Source organism: Suncus etruscus, chromosome 2 (genome assembly GCF_024139225.1).
Source record: "Suncus etruscus isolate mSunEtr1 chromosome 2, mSunEtr1.pri.cur, whole genome shotgun sequence".
Classification (NCBI taxonomy): domain Eukaryota; kingdom Metazoa; phylum Chordata; class Mammalia; order Eulipotyphla; family Soricidae; genus Suncus; species Suncus etruscus.
This window is the reverse complement of record NC_064849.1, coordinates 11,259,712-11,283,937: the sequence shown is the minus strand read 5'-3', so window position 1 is coordinate 11,283,937 and position 24,226 is coordinate 11,259,712. Positions and strand designations below refer to the sequence as shown.

The window sequence follows — 24,226 nt, the reverse complement described above, 5'->3', positions numbered from 1 at the left end:
ATCCGCTGAGCTATCTATCTGACCTGTTTGCCTGTTTTGTAAAATCCCAGCCAGCGGTTTTCAGGGGTCACTCTTGGCAGTACTTGGGGGATCCTACGAAATGTTGGGGACTGAACCCCAATCATGTATGTGCATGGCAAAAGCCGTCCCTACTGTGATCCATCCTTCTAGTCTTAAGGTTGTGATGACAAATAAAATATCAGGCTTCTGGTTCAATTCAAATAGTGGACTATTGGATGACAAATAAATTAGATTTGAATATTGGACCACAGGGGGAAATGTTAGTTAGCCTAAGTATCTCTCCACCAGGCCTGGACTGGACTTCCACTAGCCACTTCTTCCTGCCAGTGTTCATATGTTCCACTGAGTCCAACAGGTTGGAAAGCAAGGGGCCTCCTGGGAGGGTCTGTCTGGAGACACCCCAGAGATCTATCTATCATCATGATCCAGGTCTGGGGCCACTCCCCAGGCGCCTCAATCGATCGCGGAGAGGCCGAACCCACGTCGGGCCAGCGCAGCCCAAACTAGAGGCGCCCCAAGCCGGGGCAGGGCCGGGCCTGGGCTGGACAGTTGGTGGCGGGCACGACCTGCCACGCCGGTCGAAGCGAATCCGGGGACATCGCTCTCACCATGTCCGCTGCGGAGTCGGCGACGGGGGCTTTGCCCCGAGCCCGGGCTCGGACCCTGGACGCGTTTCCCGCAGGTACGGCCGGGCAGGGTGGGGGACAGCCGGCCGGCTCGAGGATGCGGAACTTTCGATCGCGGGCTCGCGGATCCTGCCGGACCCCACCGGGGCTGTACCGAGGCAAACGGGGAGGACCTGGGGGAACGTATTCGCGGGAGCACCCCCCTGGGGAAGGCCTGGGGGTTGCTGATCTGGATGGACCCCACTTGGCCGGGCTGGGAAAAGCCGAGCCCATCCAACATCTTGGGCACTGCCAAGCCACCCCTCATTTCCAAGCCTGCCTTGGAGACACACACACACACACACTCACACCCTCTAACTGGCTCTGGCCTCAGTTTTCTTGGAGACACACACACACACACACACACACACACACACACACACACACACACACACACACACACACACTCACACCCTCTAACTGGCTCTGGCCTCAGTTTTCCCAGAGTGACAAGTGCATAGAGGGGAGGAAGTTAATTCTGGTGGTTTGCCAAGCCAGGAGGGGGTCCAACCCTCCAGGTCTGCAATGTTAGGGAGCAGATCACCCACTACCTTGCCCTGAGCCTGCTGCTGCCAAGGGTGTCGGTGTGCCCCAGTCCAGACTCTGACCCTCTTACATCCCACAAGGTGCATATCTAGAGTTCCTAGAGGGACCTTGGCTCTGATGGTCCTATGTGGACTTTTTGCATCCCCCAAATTTCATGGCTGGCCTTCATTTTTTTTAAACAATGGGGATTTGTCCATATTCCCTCTCCCCTCTACTCCTGCTCTTCCTGACTATTCAGCCCATTCTTGGCTTTGAACTAACTTTCAGCTGCTTGCAGTCTTTAAGGGTCTTTAAAAGAGTCACCCCTTTTAAAGGCTCCCCAACCTTCTCCTCTTGTTCTCCTTCTCCTCTTCCTCTCCCCCCTTTGCAATGCCACTTCTCTTGTACCTCTTATCTAACCATCTCCTTCTCTCCCTTCTTTTACCACTCCTGGGAAAGAGCAAGAGCAGGAACACAGGGGCCAGAGCGGTGGCGCAAGTAGTAGGGTATTTGTCTTGCACGAGCTAACCTAGGATGGACTGTGGTCTCCAAAGCCAGGAGTGACCCCTGAGCACCACCGAGTGTGGCCCCAAAACCACCTCAATCTGAACTTTGTCCCTGTTGTAATCAGTAGCTCCAGGGCAATCATTCTAATCTCCTTGGGAGTGAATTTTTCCCCTCAGGTCCCTCCACTTCCACCTGTCTCTGCCCCTCCTGAATCCTGTAGGGGCTAGTCTAGACCTCTTCACCCTCTCCTGGTCCTCTTGGGTCCCACCTTTGTCCAAACACACCACCTGTCCAGCCTGCTCTAGCAGTGGGGCCTCAGGCCACCCCACCCACCCATCCAGGACCCTTACAGCCTGCTGGGTGACCTTCCAGAGCCAGCGGTCCCTGCGGCCTAACAGAGCAGAGGGAGAGTAAATACTGCCCTGTTTCCGTCACATGCCAGACCGTGAGAGACACCCCCCCCCAGGGATGACACCCCCCTCTTATGGCTTGGAGGTGTCAAGCTCAGGGCCACAGTGAGGTCCCTGTGCTCCCAGGGGCTCAGCTCCAGCTCCCATCTGCACCCCTTGTCCACATGTGGAAGGGAAAGAATTCCAGGGTACCTTTGCTGACTGCACAGACCCCATTCATGTGGGGCTTGACCCCCAAAACTTCACCACTTTTCAGCAGCCCCTATCTCCAGTGCCACAACTGGGGGTGGGATATGATGCTTAGAATCAAGGAAAGTTTGGGCCATCGTGATAGCACAGTGGGAGGGCGTTTGCCTTTCACACAGCTGACCCAGGTTCCATCTCTGGCATCCTATATGGTCCCCTGAACCTGCCAGGAGTAATTTCTGAGCACAGAGCACAGAGCCAGGAGTAACCCCTTTTTGTGCCAGATATGGCACAAAAAAAAAGGGGGGGGGAGATTTACACATAATCACCTTGGTCCTTGGTAGGCACTTTCTCTCCAGATCTTTCCCTGAGCGACTCAGGCTCTTGTTCCAAGGGGCTATGAGTACAGCAAACCTCCCCATAGTTCCCCCTTAGTCCCCCCTCCCACCCCTCACCCCCAGCCCATTAGCACCGAGGCTCAGCCCCCAAGCAGATGTTTGTAAAGACAGAACGTACATGCCTTGCGTGAGAAAGCTTGCATTTCTCAGGCACGTTCAGATACTCATTTTAATTAGGCAAATTGATAATTATATTTCCTTGACACATATTCTAATTAAGACTACGCTCTCCTAGCAAATAATTGTCTTTCTGCAAAGTTTATGACATTTGTTTCGAGGCTGTTCTCCCAGGTGGAAATATCAAGATCCACGATGGCTTAAAAAGTCGCCAGCGGCGGATCATTTTTCCAACTCGTTCTACCACCAGCATGTTTCCTGCCTTAGAGACCAGGGACTTTTGGTGGTTTTCTTACAATGTTGGTGGTGGGTTTTTTTCTGTATGTTTTTAGCTTCTGCAGCTGTTTCAGAGGAGACAGCAGTAATCACATGTTCTGAGTTTTATGGAGGGTTTTTTTTGCAGGTGATCACACCCAGTGATGTTAAGCTCTGCACTCAGAAAGTTTTATGATGGGCCCAGAGAGAGCACAGTGGCGTTTGCCTTGCAAGCAGCCGATCCAGGACCAAAGGTGGTTGGTTCGAATCCCGGTGTTCCGTATGGTCCCCTGTGCCTGCCAGGAGCTATTTCTGAGCAGATAGCCAGGAGTAACCCCTGAGTACTGCCGGGTGTGGCCCAAAAACCAAAAAAAAAAAAAGAAAAAGAAAGTTTTATGCCTGGATGCCATATATGATGTCAGGGATCGAACCCTAGTCAGCCGCTGCAAGGCAAGTGCCCTCCCTCTGTGCTATCACTCCAGCTCCTAATTCAGTTATTTGAGAGGGTGCATGCACATAACTGATTGAGAGCTGAGCCCCCTCGGACCCAGGGCAAGCAGAGTGATTCCCTAAAGGGGCAGAAATAGGAAGAGTTGGGGATGTGACAGGCTCTGGACTATCACAGCAGCTCAAGAAAGATCCAGGGTGATAGGGAGTCCCTCTTTGGAGAGTAGAGACCTGTGGGGGGGGACATTATTTCATTTGGTGAGGGCTCACTGGCCACTGTCCATATTTGTGCCAGGCAGGAGATTTTAAGCATCCGCAGAGCAGGGGTGGCTCCTGGTCTGGGCCCACATTGGAGCCCCGAAGCCTCCAGGAATGGCCTCTGCCTCCCATAATTCTGCCCTGCTCAATAGCTCTGAAGGAAATGGTAGATTTGGTCATTGTCACAGTCTTTATGGCCCCCATGGAAGCCCATGTGTGGGACCAGCTACAGGGGCGGCTAGGCTGTGGTGATACCATGACACTGGCACTGAGCCAGAGTGGACACTCCTTCGGGGCGTTTGGTGCATGGATGAGTGAATAGCAACTGTCCCATTTCCACTGGGCTGTACCTGTGCCCCCCATCTCCTTTGCCCCCCACCTTCATTTGCATCCCTGGACAGGAGAAGCCCAGGTGTGGGAGTGCTCCCAGATGGTGTTTGCTCTGCAGACTCGGGTTCTTGCTCACAGACAAGTGGTGCCACTCTGGGGGGTGGTTCCTGCCCTGTCCCTACAGCCAGGCCCCCCTTTGCAGCTTCACCTCATGTTACAGCTTGAACCCATCAGACTGTCCCACCCTTAGAGTACCTTCCAGGCCAGCTCCCAAAAGGCAAACTGGGTTTTGGAAGTGGGATCATTGTTTATGAGAATTAAGGACATTCTGGGGACCGGAGTGATAGCACAGCAATAGGGCGTTTGCCTTGCACGCGGCCAACCTGAGACAGACCTAGGTTTGATTCCTGGCATCCCATCTGGTCCCCTGAGCCTGGCAGGAGCAATTTCTGAGTGCAGAGCCAGGAGTAACCCCTGAGCACCACTGGGTGGACCCCAAAACAAACAATTAAGGACATACTGGGCCAAGTCCACCCTGAGACCTGAGACCGGCTGTAAGGCAGGTTCAACACAGCCAGGTTTAACACAGCCTAGAGCACGAATCGTGGCAACCTCGTGTATTCTTGTGAATTCTCACAGCCTCAACCGACTCTCAGGGACCTTGTTCCCGGGCGAGAGACAAATGGATTTTGACGCGGTTGGGAACGCATTTGTCATAGTCAGCCGTGGACTAATTGGCAGTGGCACAAAGATCAATGAAATCCCTAATTTCAGACAGATATATTTAAAAGTCAGTTTTCGCAGACAATTGCAAATAAGCCCTAAAGATAGAAAAAGAGTGAATGAGGCAGGCCCTGAGTGATAGCACAGCAGTAAGGCATTTGCCTTGCATGAGGACGACCTGGGGCGGACCTGGCTTCGATCCCCAGCACCCTATATGGCCCCCCAAGCCTTCCAGGAGCAATTTCTGAGTGCAGAACCAGGAGTAACCCTTGAGCGCTGCTGGGTGTGGCCAAAAAACAAATAAACAAACAAAAAAGCAGAATGAATGAGGGGTAAGATCTTGGGAGAGGAAGAGCCCGAAATATACTTAGTTTCCCATACGAGAAGTGATGGGTGGGAACCTTTTGTGGATTCACTCTATTTCTGTGTTTTTTCTTTTGATGGAGCTGGGAATGGACCTCAAACCCATGCCTGGACAGCACCAGTGCTCTGCCACTCTTTGTGCCACCATTTGGGCCCTTCTGTGGCTTTATAAGCCTTAAAAATCCTCTTCAGGTGTAGTCACCCAGCACTCACTAACACTGCAGGCAGATGCACCAGGCTTCACCACCCCTAATGTAATACTTCTCCAGATCTTTCCATTCTTCGTTCTGAAAGATGACTGCAGGGACATTTTCTCTCAGTCAGCTGAATTGTGGAGATGGCCAGGCCCTGGCCGCCCTCCGCGGTAGAGGAACCAAATTTCATTCCCAGGCCTATTTCCTCCCTCAAAAGCGTTTTGAAATGAGTTTCAAAATTGGATTTCCACTTCGGGTCCTGCTTGGCAGAGGTGATGTCATCAGCCAGGGTGGCTTATTTGGTTCGTGTCATTCGTGAAGGGTCATGTTCTCTAGGAGATTGGTTGAGGTTTGATTCCCACCGAGCTCCCAGACAGGAAAGGCAGTTCCCATTCCCCTGTTCCATGAGGCCAGGGGGAACAGTTCCAGGTGTAGAGATCCACAGAAAATAATTCACACAGTGAAAAGGTACAAGAAGGGGTTCAGGAAATCCAGTGCTCAAGCAAGGGATTCAAACCACAGAAGCTTTCTGCTCCTAAGATGGAGCGCAGCTCAGTGAAAAAAGATGGAAGAATGAGCCCCTGCCTTCCTCAGACCCCTGCTTTTATTGACAAGAATCCAGTCCCACCCTAGGGTGGGAGAAGAATACCAAGTAAGGAATAATCCAATATACTATCACCAGATCACACCCTAGGATGGAGTATATTTATAGACTAGAATAGGATCAGTAACCCAACAATTAGACAAACCTGGGGTACTGCTGTGGCTTCTCCACTCCCCTGTGCCGAAGGAGATTCCCTGGCTCAACCCTCCTGGAGTCTGGATCTGGCTAGTCTGGATCCGGCTCCTTACTCCAGTCCCGTCTGAGTCTCTTGCCTCCACCTGAGTGCACAGATGAGTTGTAGAGAGAGAAGGGATTGTCTCCAGATCAGGTGGACCTCAGGGAATCAGGGGCTGAGCCCCAGACTCTGCCATGGCTGGAACCCTCCACATGGACTCCTGGATGTTCCAGGAACACGGGAAAAGACAAGCAAAGTATGGAACTCCTTGGGCATTGAGAATGCGACCACAGGCATGTGCTCTCGAGACCCACTATTGGTGCTGTGCATATGTGTGTTGCCAGTTCATGAACATGGAATCCACATATATGTTGCCTACCTCTTTCCTCTTGAGCAGTGCTATTTCGTGTTTCCTACTTCCACACTGAGATGTGTACTGAGAGGCTCTCTACCTTTGGAGAAGTCCATGCTCTTGAGTCTCTCTCTGTCTCTCTGTCTCTGTCTCTGTCTCTGTCTCTCTCTCTCTCTCTCTCTCTCTCTCTCTCTCTCTCTCTCTCTCTCTCTCTCTCTCTCTCTCTCTCAAAAAGCATGAGTTCAACTACAAACACACCATCCTGATCCACACTTGTGGGGCAGGAAGCACATGGCTACATCCAGTGACCCCAAGTTGGTCATCTCCAGAGAAGATCATGGAAGATGGGAATCTGGGAGCAAGGCTGTACCCCAGACTGTTGTCTAGGACATCGAGTAATGGACCCCTTCGTCAAGCACCCTGTCCCCATGCCCCACGCCAGGTCTTCTTGCTGTGTGGCTCCATTCGGAGGCTTCATTGGGGACAGACGCATCCTAGTAGGGTGACCACGGCAGGCAGCAGCCTAGGAATGGTCCAGTCCCCTTCGTGACCCAGAGTCTCAACAGTCCCTGCATGGAAGCTTCGGGTCCCGAGTGTGGTGACCTTGAGCCTGAGCTATGACCAGCCTCCTGTTGGTGACGTAAGAGATGGGCCTGATTCACCCTGGTGTTTTCCCCAATTCCCAGGAAGGTAGAACAAGGCTGTTGACTCACCCGGCTTCAGCTCCATACCCACTGATCAGGTGCAACCTGGGGTTCACTGAACCAGCTTATGGTGTGAAGAAGACTCCTCATTTCACGTTCCCATCAGAAGCTGGTGGACCCCCCAGAGGGATCCAGAAACCCATCCTACATGATCCCTGTTTCCTTAGAGAAATGACTATAATTGGAGGTGTCACATGCAGTACACACAAGAAGCCACCCACTGGGGCCAGAGCGATAGCACAATGGTAAGGCATTTGCCTTGCACACTTCCAACACAGGACAGACCCTGGTTTGAATCCCAGCATCCTATATGGTTCCCTGAGCCTGCCAGGAGTGACTTCTGAGCACAGAACCAGGAGTAAATCCTGAACACCACCAGGTGTGATCCTCCCCAAAAAAGAAGCCACCCACTCCCTATTGGGTCCCCAACACTGTGTGGGAATAGATCCAAGCAGGACCCCAAGCACTGTAAAAATTAACATAGAAAGAACTAAAGAAAAATTGAGCATTACTATCCCTGCAGAATTGGGCATTTTAATGAAATAAATGCTTTTATCTCAAAGCTCAGAAACCTGTAGGCATTATCCAGGGGTCTGTGTCAAATTTATTTTGAAACAATTACAGTCTTGTTTTAATCCGAACCGAGTCAGAAACAAGATCTTAATTTAATTGACAGGTTTTCTTTCTTCCTGCAACAAGATCTGTCTGTCTCAGAGCTGGACCACGTCTCCTTCACATGGTCGTCCATTTGCGCTCCAACTGCTCTCGATTAGTTTGGGTTGGTTGGGTTGGTTCACTTTTTGTGGGGAAGGAGTTTGGGCCACACCCAGTGGTGCTCAGGGTTTACTCCTGGCTTTCTGCTTAGGGATCCCTGCTGTACTATAGCTCTGGCCCCAGAATTCACTTTTTCTTTTTGTTTTTGGGCTACACCTGGTGATGCTCAGGGGTTTTTTTTGGGGGGAAAGGGTTTGGACCACACCCAGCGGTGCTCAGAGTTACTCCTGGTTCTGTGCTCAGAAATCACCCCTGGCAGGCTCGGGAGACCAGATGGGATGCTAGGGATCAAATCTGGGTCCTTCCGACGTTGTCTGTGTGCAGAGCAAACACCATACCACTGTGGTATCACTCTGGCCCCAGAATTCACTTTTTGGGGGGCTTTTGTTTGTTTTTTTTTCTTGGTTTGGCTTTGGTTTGGGGCCACACCTGGCAAGGGTTACTCCTGGCTCTGCACTCAGAAATTGCTCCTGGCAGGATCAGGGACCATATGGGATGCCAGGAATCGAACCCACATTCATCCCAAGTTGGCCGCTTGCAAGACAGACGCCTTATCACTGTGCTTTCTCTCCACCCCCAAGAATTCACTTTCATTATGCCCCTCCAGTTCAGTCCCTTATGTGGGTGGCCAGTGTGATCCCATGTCCATAAGATGCTCCTCTCTGGAGACAAGCATCAGAGCCTTTAATCACCTCCATTCAGCCTCGATTAAAATGAAGGCGAGACCTCGTACCACAGCTCCTGAAAGATGTCACAGGTGCCTCTGAGTAGGATGCCAGGATCACCAGTTTGTCTTTATCAGAATGGTCAGGGGAGTAGGTTAGGCTGTGCAGGCTGTCAACCACCAGAGGTCACATCTCTATATTTTGCACCTCATCTTCATAAAAATCTCTGGTCACCCCAAGTTTGATCGTTAAGTAAACAGGTAATAATGAAAGATTCATTTTAAGGCCTCCAAGGTTTATTGACTCATTGAGGCCGACCAACTGTCACCGGAAACTATTTGTTGAAACCTCTGCTGTAGGGAGCTTGATGAATTGCGGTGGTTCTAGCAAGATGATTTATGCGAGTATCCTGGGGTGATGCTCCCCCTCCTTATTGGCTTCTGATTCATCTGCCCCATTCCAGCCGCTCTGCAGACTGCCCAAGAGGCAGGCCAAGGCTAAGGCAGCTGCTGGTGGGAAAAGGAAGTTTTATTGTTTGAGTCACATCACAAAATGCCAGCAATTGTCTTTTCCTCAGAAATGGGAATTTGGGGGCTGGAGAGATAGCACAGCAGTAGGATGTTTGCCTTGCACGCAGCCGATCCAAAACGGCTGTGGTTCAAATTCTGGCATCCCATAAGGTCCCCCGTGCCAGCCAGGAGTGATTTCTGAGCGCAGGGCCTGGAGTAACCCCTGAGCGCCGCCGCTTGTGGCCCAAAAACAAAAAAAAAAAAAAGGAGGGGAGAATTTGTGGGGCTTATTCCCCCCTCCTCCCAACCCCCCTGGCACAGGCTTCAAGTATTTTCAAGGTTCTTACTGGTTCCTCCAGGACCCCTGGTATGTCATTCCTGGCTTAAGATACCAAGTCCCATGGGACTCATTCCCCTGGCACCTGTTTTCATGACACTTGTACCTGTGATCTCCTCCCATGTCAGTGGATTGCCCTGACCCTGGGGGTCCAAACAGCAAATAGAAGTCATCACCTCCCCATATCTACCAGGGCTCTAGTGGTCCTGCTATGAGGCTCACTAGTGTCTCATCTAAAACTAGGGTTGCTGAGCTGTCATCTCATGTGAATACTCAATGTTGTGTATGTGGAAAAGAGGGGCTGGGGGCTCCACTTCACTTTCACTACCACAATGCAGGACGAGACTGTTCCCTCCCCTCAGTTTCTCCCCTTGTGGTCACAGTATGCATCATCTTGCCTGTATAACAAGGAGAGGAAGGCAAGTTGGGGGGGGGGGGGGGGAGACAGTTGCAGGGATTCTAGGGTTTAAGCAGTGCTGAGGGCTGACTCCTGGCTCTGTGCTCAGCAGGGCTCACTCCTGGCTCTGTGCTCAGGGCTCCCACCTGGTAGGGCTCGGGGACCTATGCAGTACTGAATGTTCAATTGGACTTGGTTCTGGGCAAGCAAGAGCCCTACTCACTGTCTTATCCTTTCAGCCTAAGGTTGCTAAACATTTGCCCATGTTCCCCCTCAGAATCCTGCTCAGCCATTCCTGCTCCCACCGAAACTGCAGCCCCAGAGCCATCTGCCCCTGAGGGAAATCCATCCCCCAACCTGAGTCCAATGCTGGTGGTTTTCTCAGGAAATTCATGGAAATCCCGAACTTCCGAAGGAAGTGCTGTTTCTTCAGCTGACTGACCTGCCCCATCTGTGAATGTATCTGAGATGGGAAAAGCTCCTGGGGGTATGTGGTGTGGTCAGATGCTGATCTTGGAACACTGACTTACTGTTTCTTGGTTCACTTTGCACACACACACACACACACACACACACACACACATTCGCACACACGCAAGAAGAGACTCTGTGTGCCCGACATGGGTCTACATGTTGGGGGAAGCTGCACACAACATAGAGATCCCCCTTCTCATGAACAGGCAGAGCTCCCTTGCCCCAAGATTTTCAGGCCAGCAGAAGCAGTGGAAAGAGAACGGCCAGGTGTGGGCTCAGGCAGCCTCGCTCGCTGTTTTCCAAGAGCCTGGTGGGGCCCACATGCCCAAAGCCCTGCACCTCCTTATGTAGCCCTACTCTGATACCTTGGAAATGTTAGCAGGGACTGTCGCCCCCACAGTGACTGATGTTGTTCAGATTTCATTTCCGGTACTGCATCATAATTCATAATTTAAATTTTTCTTGCCCCCATCCCAAGTAAAGCAGGAGACTGGGCCATTAAACCTCACCCAAAAGATTAGGGAAATGCTTCGCCTCCTATCCAACTTCCAGCCGCTTTCAATGCTTTCAATTTGGGGTTCTTTTTCATTCTAATTAAAATCCCATTATCCAGCATTAGTCCATCCCCCCGCCCCATTAACAACTTGGACCACAAGCTTTAAAACAAAGAGTATGGCCGCCTTGTTCTGGTGGCCTATGTGGTCACCATGGCCTTTGGGAATCCCCCAGGTCCCAGACATAATTAGTATAAATCAAAATCCTCCAGACTATGACAGGAAAATGGTGTGTTTCGGCAGCAGCTTATTAAAATGACCTACTTAATCAGTGGGAAAAGAGTGTCACTGCTTGCACAGTTTTCCTGGTCAACTCAGTCATTTTTTTTCTTCCTGTTTTCTCTCTCTCTCTTTCTCTCTCTCTCTCTCCCACTCTTTCTCTCTCTCTCTTTCTCTTTCTCTTTCTCAGAAGCAGAAAGGGAATGGAAAGGGCCCTTCTACTTCATCCAAGGTGCCGACCCTCAATTCGGACTGATGAAGGCCTGGGCCACAGGCGACTGTGACCATGGCGGCGACGAGTGGGACCAGGAGATCCGACTCACCCAACAGGCTGTACAGATCGTGAACCAGCTGACACCCCGACCCAGGTTCTTCGTGCTGTGTGGTGACCTCGTTCACGCCATGCCAGGTAAGGTGAACCCCCACTCCTCCTCCTCCTTCCCCAGGGAACAGTCCCTACTTCCCCATTCCCCAGACTTGTCACAGTGCCACTGAGTCTAAGAGAAATAGCCCTTTCCGGTCCTGTTCAGAACATGATGAGGCTTATCCCAGTAATGCATCAAATGCCACCCTCACAGGCTCCTGGCTGCATGGCCAGGGTTTAACTCGCTTCTGTTTCACGCTCTGTCTCTATGTTGTTCTGCCTCAGTGTGTACCTACAAACCCAGGCCTTCCTGGTTCTGATGTTCCTTCCAAGCGGCCCAGCCAGTCAGCATCTTTGGGCCTTGCTCTGGACCACACAAGATGAACCAACTTCTGCTTTTATTGGACAGTTGTAAAAACATTTTTGGTCTATGTCATATTTATTTTCATTATAAAACAGAATCTTGGGGCCGGAGCGATAGCATAAGCGGTAGGGCATTTGCCTTGCATGCAGCTGACCTAGAACGGACATAGGCTTGATCCCTGGCATCCCATATTGTCCCCCGAGCCAGGAGCGATTTCTGAGTGCATAGCCAGGAGTTTGAGCATCACTGGGTATGGCCCCAAAACCAAAAAAAGAATCTTATGGGCCAGAGCAGTAGTGCAGCAAGTAGAGTGTTTGCCTTGCCTCAAATGCAGCTGACCTGAGCTCAATCCCTGGCATCCCTTCTGGTCCCCCTGAAAACCGCCAAGAGTAATTTCTGAGTACAGAGCCAGGAGTAACCCCTGAGCACCACTGGCTTGGCTCCATCACCACAGAAAAACAATCATATGGGACTCGCCAGAGTTATATAACATATTCTGGATGATGTTTACCAGTTTGTTCTGAATTATGGTAATATATTCAGTCCGATTTCAAAATAAGGTTAAAAAAATGACTTTTTTTTTTCCACCCATGCAGTGAGATTGCTTCTTAAATATCTACCGAGTATGAGTAAATTTAAAAGAATCATTGCAATCATAAATCTGACCAACCAGTTGGTCAGAAAGCCCTGCATATATCTGCATATATGCACTAACACATTTCTAGAATCCATATTTTAGATTCCAGGCGAGCCAGGCAGAATTAATGTCTGTTCTGAAGATTTGACCCACTTGGGGAAGCCATAACACAGCCACTGAAAGGACTGGAGCCACTTTAAGTTTTGCGGTCTGAGATGAAACAAATCATCTTAAGAACAATCGACAATTTATTTTAATATTCATTAGTGGCTTCCTCTTCATTTCTCTCATGTGCAGGGACAGCCTTAGGAAAAGGAATTACTTGCTTTGACTGGTTAGCACCTTGTTATCGAATGCATATATGAATAAGCAACACAAGTCAGAAAACATATGCTTTTAGTTGCCCCCCTTAAATATCTTGGATCAAGTCCTAAAGAAAGAAAGACAGGAATATGGGGCCAGAGCAATAGCACAACAGATAGGGTGTTTGCCTTGCACACAACTGATCCGGGTTTGATCCCTGGCATCCCATATGGTCTCTCTAGCCTGCTAGGAGTGATTCCTGAGCACAGACCCCAAGCACCATTGGTGTGGCCAAAAGAAAACCAAAAACAAAACAGAAGACTGAAGTAAAACATTTTCCTAGTGCAAGTCGTTGTGTGCTTTACCATTTGTAAACATTCACCCATATCTGCACCTCCTCATGCTTGTACCGGTCACAAACCAGGCACTTGCCAACCCATATCTACAGATGAGAGAATTCAGGTGAGGGGGCTCTGTAGTAGCTCCATGGCACCCAGAGTCTCTGGGACAATCAAACCCCACCTAGTAGCTAGTGGAGCTGTAGACATTGATGGCCCCAGGCCCAAGGCCATGCACGGGCCATTCTGTTCCAACCTCAGCTGCGCCCCCATGGACACACCTGGTTTCCTTCTACTGTGTCTCTTGGCTTCTCCTGGAATCTTCTTGTCTGCAGCCCTGGAGTATAATAAGCTCCCTGACTTTCTCTGTGACACTGAGGCTACCTCAACTCCCTTTGGTTTCCCTGTGGCTTTCAGGGCTCACTCCTGGCTCTGCACTCAAGAATCACTGCTGACAGGCTCAGGAGACCATATGGGATGCTGGGCATCAAACCCAGGTTGGCTGTTTACAAGGCAAACACCCTACCTGCTATGCTATGGCTCCAGCTGCTTCCAAAGGCCTTTTGTATTCATCAGAAGGTGGAAACCTTAGATGGCCCTTGGATGCTGGTCCCTTTCTCATCTCTTTGCCCCTCCAAACAAGAACTGAGAACCATCAGGTGTATTTCACACTTTGCCTGAGCCCTCCTACCTCCCCTGCTGTCCTAGGGCCTGTTTTACCAGCTGCCTCTTGAGGGGGGCCTCATGCAGATACAGCAGCCATCCCATCCCCATGCTGCTTTGGAGAAATATATCTTGACTCCTAACAACTCTTAGCTAGATCTTGATGGAACCCACTGGAGCCAGAACCATTAGCAAATGGCCCACTATGAGAGCAGGGTTATTCATGGAGGTGAAATACCACAGATTATTATCTGGGATCCTGCACATTACCCCCAAATTCTATCACATTGGCAGCAATAGAATTTCAATGCCAAGAGGCCAGAGAGATAGCATGCATCCAACTCAGGAGGGACCCAGTTCGATTCCCAGTATCCCATGTGGTCCCCCAGCCTTCCAATGGTGATTTCTGAGTACATAGGCAAGAGGACCTCTGAGCTCCAGTGAGTGTGGCTCAGAAACCAATCAATCAATCAATGAGTTAAACAATAAATAAAGTTTAAAAAAAAAGAATTTCAATGGCAGGATGGACACCAGATGGCCCAGGGGACCTATCCCTAGCATCATAGCTATTTCTCAGAGAAATCTACTTTGGCAGTAGACGGCGTGACAGGCTAATAAGGGTGAGAAATGAACAACCCACTTGACTCATCACCCCAACTGCTGAATTTATGATGTGCCGGGCGGACTGCACTTGTTTTACAAACTCCATTTTGCCCAGGGCCTTGAGCCTGTAACTCTGAAAGGTGAAAAGCATGGAGACGGGCAGTGGACATACACGCAGGCAGAGTGAGAGAGAGAGATGTAATATTTCATCTGGTTTCAGGGGCCTCCATCTGCTTATTCATTTGTTTATCTGCCCCCTCCCTCCCTTCCCTCCAATTTCTGATTTTCAGAGTTTAATAAATTTGATCTATTCCCAGCGGACACAAATTGATTTATTCCCTCCTCTTCAGAGACGGGCTGTGACAGAACAGAAAGCCCAGTAGAGGGGGGATTAAGTAGGAGCTGTCAGGATGAAGCAGAGTGTCCCAGCTCCTTTGACAAGGGCTGTGGCGATGAGTTGGGGACCAGGGGACAGTCCTACCCACCCTGGCACCTAGTCAGTGTTTTGCTGTGAGGAACCCTTTGAGGTCTGAGACATCTTGTTCAGCCACGAACCTGTCACAGTCTGTGAGAGTCTTGAAATAGATTTGCTTCCCAAAAAAACTAATTCTCTTCATTTTCTTTTTTTTTTTAATTTTTTAATTTTTTTTTTTTTTTTTTTTTTTGGCCACACTCGGTGACACTCAGGGGTTACTCCTGGCTATACGCTCAGAAATCGCTCCTGGGGAGCTGGAGAGATAGCACATTGGTAGGGCATTTGCCTTAGATGCAGAAAGACAGTGATTTGAATCCCGCCATCCCTTATGGTCCCCCAAGCCTGCCAGGAGCGATTTCTGAGTGTGGAGTCAGAAGTAACCCCTGAGCACTGCCGGGTGTGACCCAAAAACCAAAATCAAAAAAAAAAAAAATCGCTCCTAGATTGGGAGACCATATGGGACTCCGAGGCTTGAACCCAGGTCCGTCCTGGATCAGCCTTGTGAAAGGCAAATGCCCTAACTGCCTTACCACTGCACTATCGCTCCAGCCTTCTTCATTTTCTAAGGTTTTATGTGCCCTCCACTCTCCCCACTGTCTCATTGGCTTATATAGTTGAAGGCTAGTTTCGAATGAAAAATCTTCAAGGCATGGGCCAGAGAGTTAGCGAGCAGTAGGGCATCTGCCTTGCATGCAGCCGATCCAGGACAAATGGTGGTTTGAATCCCGGCATCCCATATGATCCACTAAGCCTGCCAGGAGCTATTTCTGAGTGCAGTCAGGAGTAACCCCTGAGCACTGCTGGGTGTGATGCAAAAAAAAAAAAAAAAAAAAAAAAAAAGTCTTCAAGCAGAGAGATCTTAGGGAGGCAGGACATGTTGATTCAGGTGGTAGGGGCATCTCTTTGCTGCCTGTAGGACAGACAGTATGGAAGTGGACCACACGGACAACCTTATCCAAAAACAAACTAGGAATTGGGGCTCGAACATTTGCCTTGCATGTTATTGACTTGAATTCGATCCTGACATCCCAGGGGGTCCCCTGAGCCTTCCAGGAGTGATTTCTGACAGTAGAGCTAGGAGTAACATCCTAAACACTGCTAGATATGTCCCAACCTCACCCCACACACACAAAAAAAGGAAAGCTAGGACTTAAGCTCTTATATGACCCAGCAGTTCTACTTTTGGACACCTACCCCCAAGGGTCCAATATGCAAAAATTCTAAAAAGACATTTGCTCTGTTGTGCTCAATGGCAGCACTGTTCATAGTAGCCAGACTCTGGAAATGACCCGAGTGCTCAGGAATAGGTGACTGGGAGAAAAGAACTGATATCACGGTACACAATGAAAGCCTGTTTGGTTGTAAGGGCAAAAAAGAAAATCATGAAATTTGCTGCCACACGGTGGATCTAGAGAGTGCTGTGTGAGTGAGGTTAGCCAGGGGGAGAGGGACGGACACAGTGACACTGTCATATTTGGGATCTGAAGGCCCAGAATAGGGAAATGACAGAGACCCAAAGGCATTGGTTGGTGAGAAACAGACCCCTAAGTGGAGGATGAGATTTGAAGTAGTTTATGTATTAAATCCTACTTACTAATAACAGTTATAAACCACCATGCCCAAATTAAAGAAATACAAAGTGAAAAAATTGGCATAAGTATATCAAGTCTCATGAAAAAAATGAAAAGTATTTTATTTCAAAAAAGATTAATTAGCAATTTTTCTTTTCTAAAAAAAGAAAGTGGAGTTTAGGACTGGAGCGATTTGTATAGTAGGGAGGATGCTTGTTTGCACATGGCCAATATGGATTTGATCTCCAGAACCCCATAAGGAACACAAGCACTGCCAGGAATGATTCCTGAATGCACAGCCAAGAGTGACTCCTGAGCACCACCCAGTATAGCCCCAAAACAAACAAACAAATGATGGGGTTTGACTCCAGGTACCTAAATACTTTGGTTAATTATTAGGGCTTCCTTTTTATTTCTGACTCAGGAAAGCTTATTGATTATTTCTGATTCTGGGGTGCTTAATTGATTGGCCTCTCATGGGGGGGGCTCTTTCATAGGTTTTTACCATTGGGAACAATTTCATGTGGATATGTGTGTAATAACATAACAGATACACATACACACATATATCTCACTCCCTGGTGTTCAGTGAAATATGCGTGTATGTGTATATATATACATATATATGCATATGCATATATTTGCTTTGAATGTTTCAGCAGTTTTAAAGGAAATGGGGGGACTGAAAAGCTTAAAGAACACCAGAAATAGCTTGAGGATTAGTCGAGCACCCATGCAGGGCCCAGCCGTCCCAGAACTGAAGCTCCACCAGAAATGCTGTGACAGTGTCTGCCAGCTCCCGTCAGGGGTCCAGGGCTTGGAGCAGAGAATCCCAACTACATAGGGGCTGTATCTCACGCAGGGAATGAAGGGAGCGTGCCTGGAACATTCCAGGCTTTTCTGGTTGATTTTTGTTTGGAGGCCACACCTAAAAACTCCTTGCAGGCTCTGCTGATTCAATGGGATGCTGGGGATCAAACCTGGGTTGGCCACATGCAAGACAAACACTCTCCCTCTGTGCTATCGCTCCAGCTCCCATTCCAGGCTTTTTTCCTAGCTCAGTGCTTCTTCCTCTTTAGGAGGGGGGCCTTGTTTCTGTGTTCCCAGGATGGCTGCTGAGGAAGAGGGGTCGACACTGTCACAATCTGAGTTCCACCCAGGGAAGCAAGGACAGGTGGCAAAGGCCACAGGTTCCTGCCATCAGCTGTGTTCGTCTTGTGTGAGAAGGAAGCAAAGGGGCTTGCTCTCAGCTTGGGGTCACCTGGCTTCATCCCAAGCAGGGCCCACACCTGGTGTGTGTTTCTGTGGGTTTACTGGTGGCTCTTTGTGTTTTCACTTTGCCCACCTGTGTGCATTTCCCACGGAATGCCCAACCTTCCCACAACTGCTCGTCCGAGGCCTATAAATGACTTAGGACATAATTCCAAATCCTACCCATGTGCTTCTTGTTCAGCTCCATATGGGAACCATCAAAGAGCCCTGTCCTTCTGTCAGAGTGACTCTGGCCCCAATCTTGCTATGCTCCAGAGTTTTCTGCAGGACACTACGCCATATTTCCAAGGTCTCATTCATTCACTCTCATTCACTCATTCACTTATTCCTTCATTTATTTATTCGCTGCCCAAAAGAAGCAAAGCCCCAAACAAGTGACTCTCCCGTGCTTCAATTTGTATCTTGTCCTGGGACAGTTCTGAGCCAGCAAACAGAAGCCATGTAGCTTATTTCGGGGTTAGAAATGGACTCTTGGGAAGATGATGCCCCTCTAAGGGTCCCAAATGCCAAGAGGGGCAGCATCTGGCTCAGACCCAAACTGTCCTGGCACCACCACCACCCCTAGAACCAGAGCTGGCAGCCAGGGAAACCCCTGCCCTCGATGGCAGGCACAGGGTCCAGCTTGCCAATCTGCAGGGGCCTCGTTACTACTGTTCCTCCATGGAACAGGCGTGGGCAGGAATTGGCAGCTGATGTGGCAGCTGTGATTTGGGCTGATTTCATTTGGGGGCCTCTCCTGAGGTGACAGTTATCTGATGAGTGGGGTGTGGGCCATGGGAGGCCATGTAGGAAGCCCCCCCCCAGCCTGACCCTCGGGCTCTTAGGCTTGTACACAAACTTTACTCAAACCCACCAGGCACCATTCAAGAGTGTTTATTCCCCCTATTTTTTAATTTTAAGCCCCTGAAAATTGCAGTTGTTCCAGTTTCAAAATAAGGAGCACGGTGATTATCTGTATTCTTGTCCACGGCTTCCAGTTATGCATTTGGGAGCTAAAATATGCAAACATCTCATCCTGAGACTGGGTTTTGTTTTGTTTTGTTTTTTAAAAAATAATGTATGTGGGGTTTGTGAGTGATTATTAAAGTAGTACAGGCTGAATGCAAAGAAATTTGGGGAGACGACGAAAGGAGAAAAAGTACTTCTAATCCTAGACCACACAGAAGTCATGACCATTACCACTGGGGGCAGGTTTCCTGCCTATTAAATGTGCAGAACCGAATTCCTGCCTTTTTATTTTTGGGGACCGTTTTTCATGCAGCATAAACAAGCCCCTTGTTATTACAGCATCTCTGAGATAGCAGCAGAATGGCCCTCATTAAGGACCCAGCAGCCTCCTATAAACGCTCACGAAAATCAACACTGGCAGGGCCCCTTAATTCAATAATAGCGAGTGTGTTCGATATTGTCTTCCATGCCTGAAGACAGAAACACTTTCGGGGACAGAGTGAGAGTACAGCGGGGAGGATGTTTGCCTTGCACACAGCCGACCCGGATTCCATCTCCGGCATCCTGTGGGGTCCCCAAACCCTCCAAGAGTGATCCCTGAGGTCAAAGTCAGGAGTCAGCCCTGGGCACAGCTGGGTGTGACCCTCCCCCAAATGAAAAAAGATCCAGTGTCTCTCTCCTTTGGGACTCCCTATTGCCCCCTCTGTTACCCTGGCCTGGCCTGGTAGCCTGGCGGGCACCCCCTAGAGGCCAGACTGAGCAGGATACAGCCAATGAAAGCAGAGGTGCCATGGTCTCACCCTCTTTCCCCCCCCCCCCCTTGATGAGCTGATTCTCCGCTCTGACCCTAGACTGGGTGGGAGGGGAAGGTGAGGGACCCCCGGGACATGACTAGCTGCCTCTGCACCCAGAGGAACTGAAGTCATTGTTCATGCAGCCCAAGAAAGAAGGTGCTTCATGTTGTGTTGTTGTGGGTTTGGAGGTTCAAGGCCCAGAAAGCAGTTGTCACTTCTACCACCCAAATGGGATGTACACCAGAGAGGAGAGGCCATCCATGACAGCTCCTGCTTATTCTTTGCAAAAATCAAAGCTCCCAAATATAATGGGGCAGTAGCCCAAGCTCATGGAGTGTTTACTTTTGTGGGGGGTTATTTTGGGGAAGTGGGCTGCTCATGGCAATGTTCCTAGTGCTCAGGACTTTGGGTCCAAAGAGTCCTAGAAAGTCAAACCCTTGTGCAGGACCAGGCCTGTGTTCCAGCCTGGAGATAGCTCCTCGGCCCAGCCAGCCTCCTAGGATTCCAGCCCATATTTCTTGCTATTTGCCCCATTTCCAGGAATGTCTGATAACGCAAGTTCCTGGGTCTTTAACACCATAAACTTTATTATTAAGTCTTTGTTCTTTGCCTGTGTTTCTTTTAAAAAAAAAAAAAAAGTTTGCAGGTCTAAAGTAAAATGCGGTGACCTTTTTCCTCTTTGTCCTGGACAGCTCCCTGTTGGCGTCTGAGTGTGGGGAAGGTAGGAGGTGAGAGTGTGTCTTCAGTCTGACAGCCATAGTGGGGTGTCCCTGGCACTCAGAATCTCACCAAACAAGCTCATGTTGGCTCTGAGTCATCTCTGTGCCATCGACCTTTCTTGAGAGGCTCCATGCTCCCCGCCTTTAGCAGCTTCCTGAGACAGAGTTTTACCCTGTGCATCGCCCTCAGAAGGTCAAGGTGAGTCTAGTTCCACATCTTGGCCAGGCAGCTTGATAAGGAAAGTCTTGACGTCATAGTTGGCGTAGGTCCCCCATAACCTGTTTCCATAAGCTGGCAAAGCCCTGAGTATGTTGTCTAGGACTTTCGAGCTGGTTAAACTATTCAAATCTAGGCAGAGGACCCTAAAATACAACCCTCTGATATCCCAGCATTCAGCCAGGCAGTTTCCCAGCCTGTGTCCCCAGCTGCACCCTTCCACCCCTCACACCTCTTCTCCATTTTCCTTTGGGCACACTGAACCTGGAGGCACAGTGGATATTGCTAATCCCTAAATTGGGGGGTGGGGTGGCAGAATGTTTTTCCCCAAAGAACCAGCACTGTGCATGGCCCTATAATCCCTAGGTTCTCTTGGGCACCTCCTTCCTTCGCAGGAAGAGATGGGACAGTGGGCTGGGGGGAAGATGAGGAATCCCATTGTTCTCAGTGGTGGCACCCTCAGCCTCACTCCCAGCCTCAGTGTGTCCCCTCCACTGTCCACCCTCTGTGACTAAGAGCTGCTGAAACTATGTCCCTTTCCTCACCCCACTGGCTAGGCAGTTTTACTCACACCCAGGGGAGGGGGGGTCTGTTATAGTAGAGGAACAGGCACTCAGCATCAGGTGAGGACACCATGAACAGCAAGCGATGGTTCATTTGTCCTTCCTTGTTAGGGGTGCACAGCTGGTGCCCCCAAGAAAATTGTCTGTTCTCTTGCAGTTGGATAGCATCATACCATGGGGCTTCACCTCACCTGTCCTAAGAGCTCAGGATCACCAGGGAGCATCTTGGCTCCGAGTCTTTTCAAACACCACCACTCAATCACCCCATCTCACCCTCCCTTCAGCTGTTACCCCTAAGCACAATGCGAATCCAAAATCAGAGTCTGCTGGGCTCTGATGCTGTCCCTGTTCCTCCTGATTAACCATGTATCAGAAATTGTTTCCCTGGCCAGCTAGGTGCAGAAGGCATGCTAGACTCTTGCCAGAGTGCTCAGAGCCTGAGCCCTACTGATGGCTTTGCCAGGGTCCAAGTGCATCTGCAGTAGCTTCTTTCCTTTGCATTTCCCCGCTAGGGACTGGGCAGGCGCCAGCCTAATCCCTGTTGAGTCCTTGTACCTGTAGGGAATCGACAGAAAAGAGGTTTTTTTGGGTTTTGATTTTTTTTTTTGGCTTGTTTTTGATGATGCTTGTGTGTTTGTTTTGTACCACCTCTTTTCTGGTCTGTTTCCTGCTAAGAACACTGGTTTGCTTGTTCCTGTTGGAGGGGAGGGAAAGGGGAATTAAAAAAGAAAAACTTTTTATTAAAACAGAAACTAGATTTTGTGACACACTGTTGGGTCGTTCTCAGTACCGGCTGTTCAGACACCTTCAGTTCTGTGGGGGTCAGCTAGCAGGTGGGGGGGGGTCTCGGGGTGCAAAGAGCTTCCCCTTCCCTGTGAGCTGCTGGCCGGCAGGGTGGGCAACTGGATGGGTAGGTGAGCTCATGGGGCTGCTTTGCCTGTGCCATGTTGCTCTATCCTTCCCACCGGCTCGTGGAGACTTATGTCCCTGTCTGCATGCAGCTCCCTCAGGGCCTTCTGGAATTTGCTCCCAAGAGCTTTGATCCCAGGCCCAGCCAGCTGCAGCCTTCCTGCAGGAAGGATATTCCGATGGCAGCTGGAATGTGATGGGGAACCAGGGTATTAACAGTTCTGATGGAGGAGGGCCGCTGTGGGGCTCCATTCCAGCCTCCACAAATGTAGGGTTCCTGTCTGACAGCTCCCCTAGGACACAGAAAGGGCTATCAGTCAGCTGGGAGAGACACTCTCAGGGCCTCACCTCCTGCCATCTCAGCTTCTGGAATGTTCTCTGCTCTTCCCTCCATTTTTGTCCGCCTGGCTCTCTGCCCGGCACCTTACATCTTCACTGAGAAGTTCCATTAGGCATCTTTGCTTCCCTCAGCGACGACGACCCTAAAGCTGTGTGCTGGGGTCCTGTCTACCTGTCACCTTTCTACACCTGTTGCTGCCACTGTGGGAAGGAGCTTGAGCACTGCGCTTGGCTCCCCTTTCCTGCCACCATCTTGGCTGAGCGCTGAGCATGGGGCAGGCACTGGCTTTTCTCGCTGTGAGATTCTCTCCCACCTCTGATCCACATCTGGAAACATGTGACCCGACTCCCAGTTGCAGGGAATGGGGCAGGCCAGTGTCTTACCCTGGTGACTCTGTCAAGGTTTTCTCTGTCATCGGCTTCCTGGAGGCCTTTGTGGGGGTGATGGGGCACTAAAGGGGCCTGAGGAATCAGAATTGTGGCGGAAGTGGTAGGTATACCGGTGAAACAGCCACTTCAGCAGACTCCACCTGCTGGTGCTTTCACATAGGGACAAGGAGGGTGGGAAGGGCCTCGGGCTTTTCCCACACAGCACCCAGATCTTCAGTCTATGCAAACCCCCTCTTGCCAGCGGGCTAGGGCAGTGCTGGTGTGGCACTGCTGGGTGACTCGGGCACCCAGAGTCTGGGGGGGCTTTTGTGTATTGGGTCAAGCTACCCAGGGGGGGTACCTCAGGACTGGTACCCAGAAACGGGATCCCTGGTGTGTTTCCATTTACACAGGGAGCACCCTGGGACCTCATGTCTCAGATCATCCCCAGGACATCTCCCAAGGCCCCCCAGGGAAGCCCCTGTGGATGGAGTTTCAGGTGCCACATGTACATACACACATTTTACACACATCATGCAATACACTCATACACATATACACAGCACACAATACACACGTGCGCATGCATGCACACAAATACACATGATGAGTTTCCAGAAGGTTCCCTGGGGCAAGCAAGCCATGAGCCTCACACCCCTCTCAGGACCTGTCCCCCTTGCAGGGACGCCGTGGCGGAAGGAGCAGACCGAGGACCTGCAACGGGTGCTGGGGCAGGTGGACACCAAGATCCCACTGGTGCTGGTCAGTGGCAACCACGACGTGGGCAACAGCCCCACAGCCGAGACCATCGCCGAGTTCTGCCGCACATGGGGTGACGACTACTTCAGCTTCTGGGCAGGTGGTGTCCTCTTCCTGGTGCTCAACTCACAGCTCTGGCATGATGCCTCACAGTGCCCCGACCTAAAGGAGGCCCAGGACCGGTGGCTGGACCAGCAGCTGGGCCTGGCGCGGGAGCTGCAGTGCCGGCACGCCGTGGTCTTTCAGCACATTCCACTCTTCCTGCAGAGCATCAGCGAGGACGATGATTATTTCAACCTGGGCTCGGCCATCCGCCAGGAGCTGGCCGACAAGTTCACCAGGGCAGGTAGGTGCCAGCTGGTGGCAGTGGGGGGGGAGGGGGAGTTTCTAGAACCTTCTGCCTTCACCATCCCTGGGATAGTGGTGCTGAAGGAGAGGGTGACCTCCCCACCAGGACACCCCCAGAACCTCCCTCATCATCTAAGTGTCATAGACATTAGTCATAGTCAGGCCTTGGCTGAGTGGCCTTTAAATGCTGACCATGTCAAGAATAGCTTGGGACTCGTCATAGGCAAATGGTGGCTGTCTCAGAGTGGCCAGAAGTTCAGTGCCATCTTGTGCAAGTCATTAAGTGCAAGGCTGTGTGCGCAGGGGGGAAGAAGAGCCATGCAGGGAGGGGATTTGGTGCCTCCAGCTCCCCTCCTCATTCCGCCCCAGCGTTATTCTTCTTCCTGTTGGTCTCCTTGCATGAAAATGCCAGCACCCAAAACTATGTCCAACACATATTAGAACATCCAGGTAGCGCCTAATTAGGATAATTGTGTTGTAACATATCTTTGGAGAGAACACATGTACC

The 24,226-nt window shown here is 50.4% G+C and overlaps 1 protein-coding gene across 1 annotated transcript in view; it reads left to right on the top strand.

Annotated features, from left to right (window-relative positions):
• The first annotated feature begins 545 nt into the window (after nt 1-545).
• CPPED1 (calcineurin like phosphoesterase domain containing 1) overlaps nt 546-24,226 on the top strand; it is a 28,465-nt gene continuing 4,784 nt past the window's right edge. The window contains exons 1-3 of the mRNA XM_049768502.1: nt 546-703; nt 11,354-11,572; nt 23,294-23,716. Coding sequence (XP_049624459.1) covers nt 631-703; nt 11,354-11,572; nt 23,294-23,716 — 715 coding nt within the window. The 5' untranslated portion in view covers nt 546-630. The remainder of the gene's footprint in view (nt 704-11,353; nt 11,573-23,293; nt 23,717-24,226) is intronic.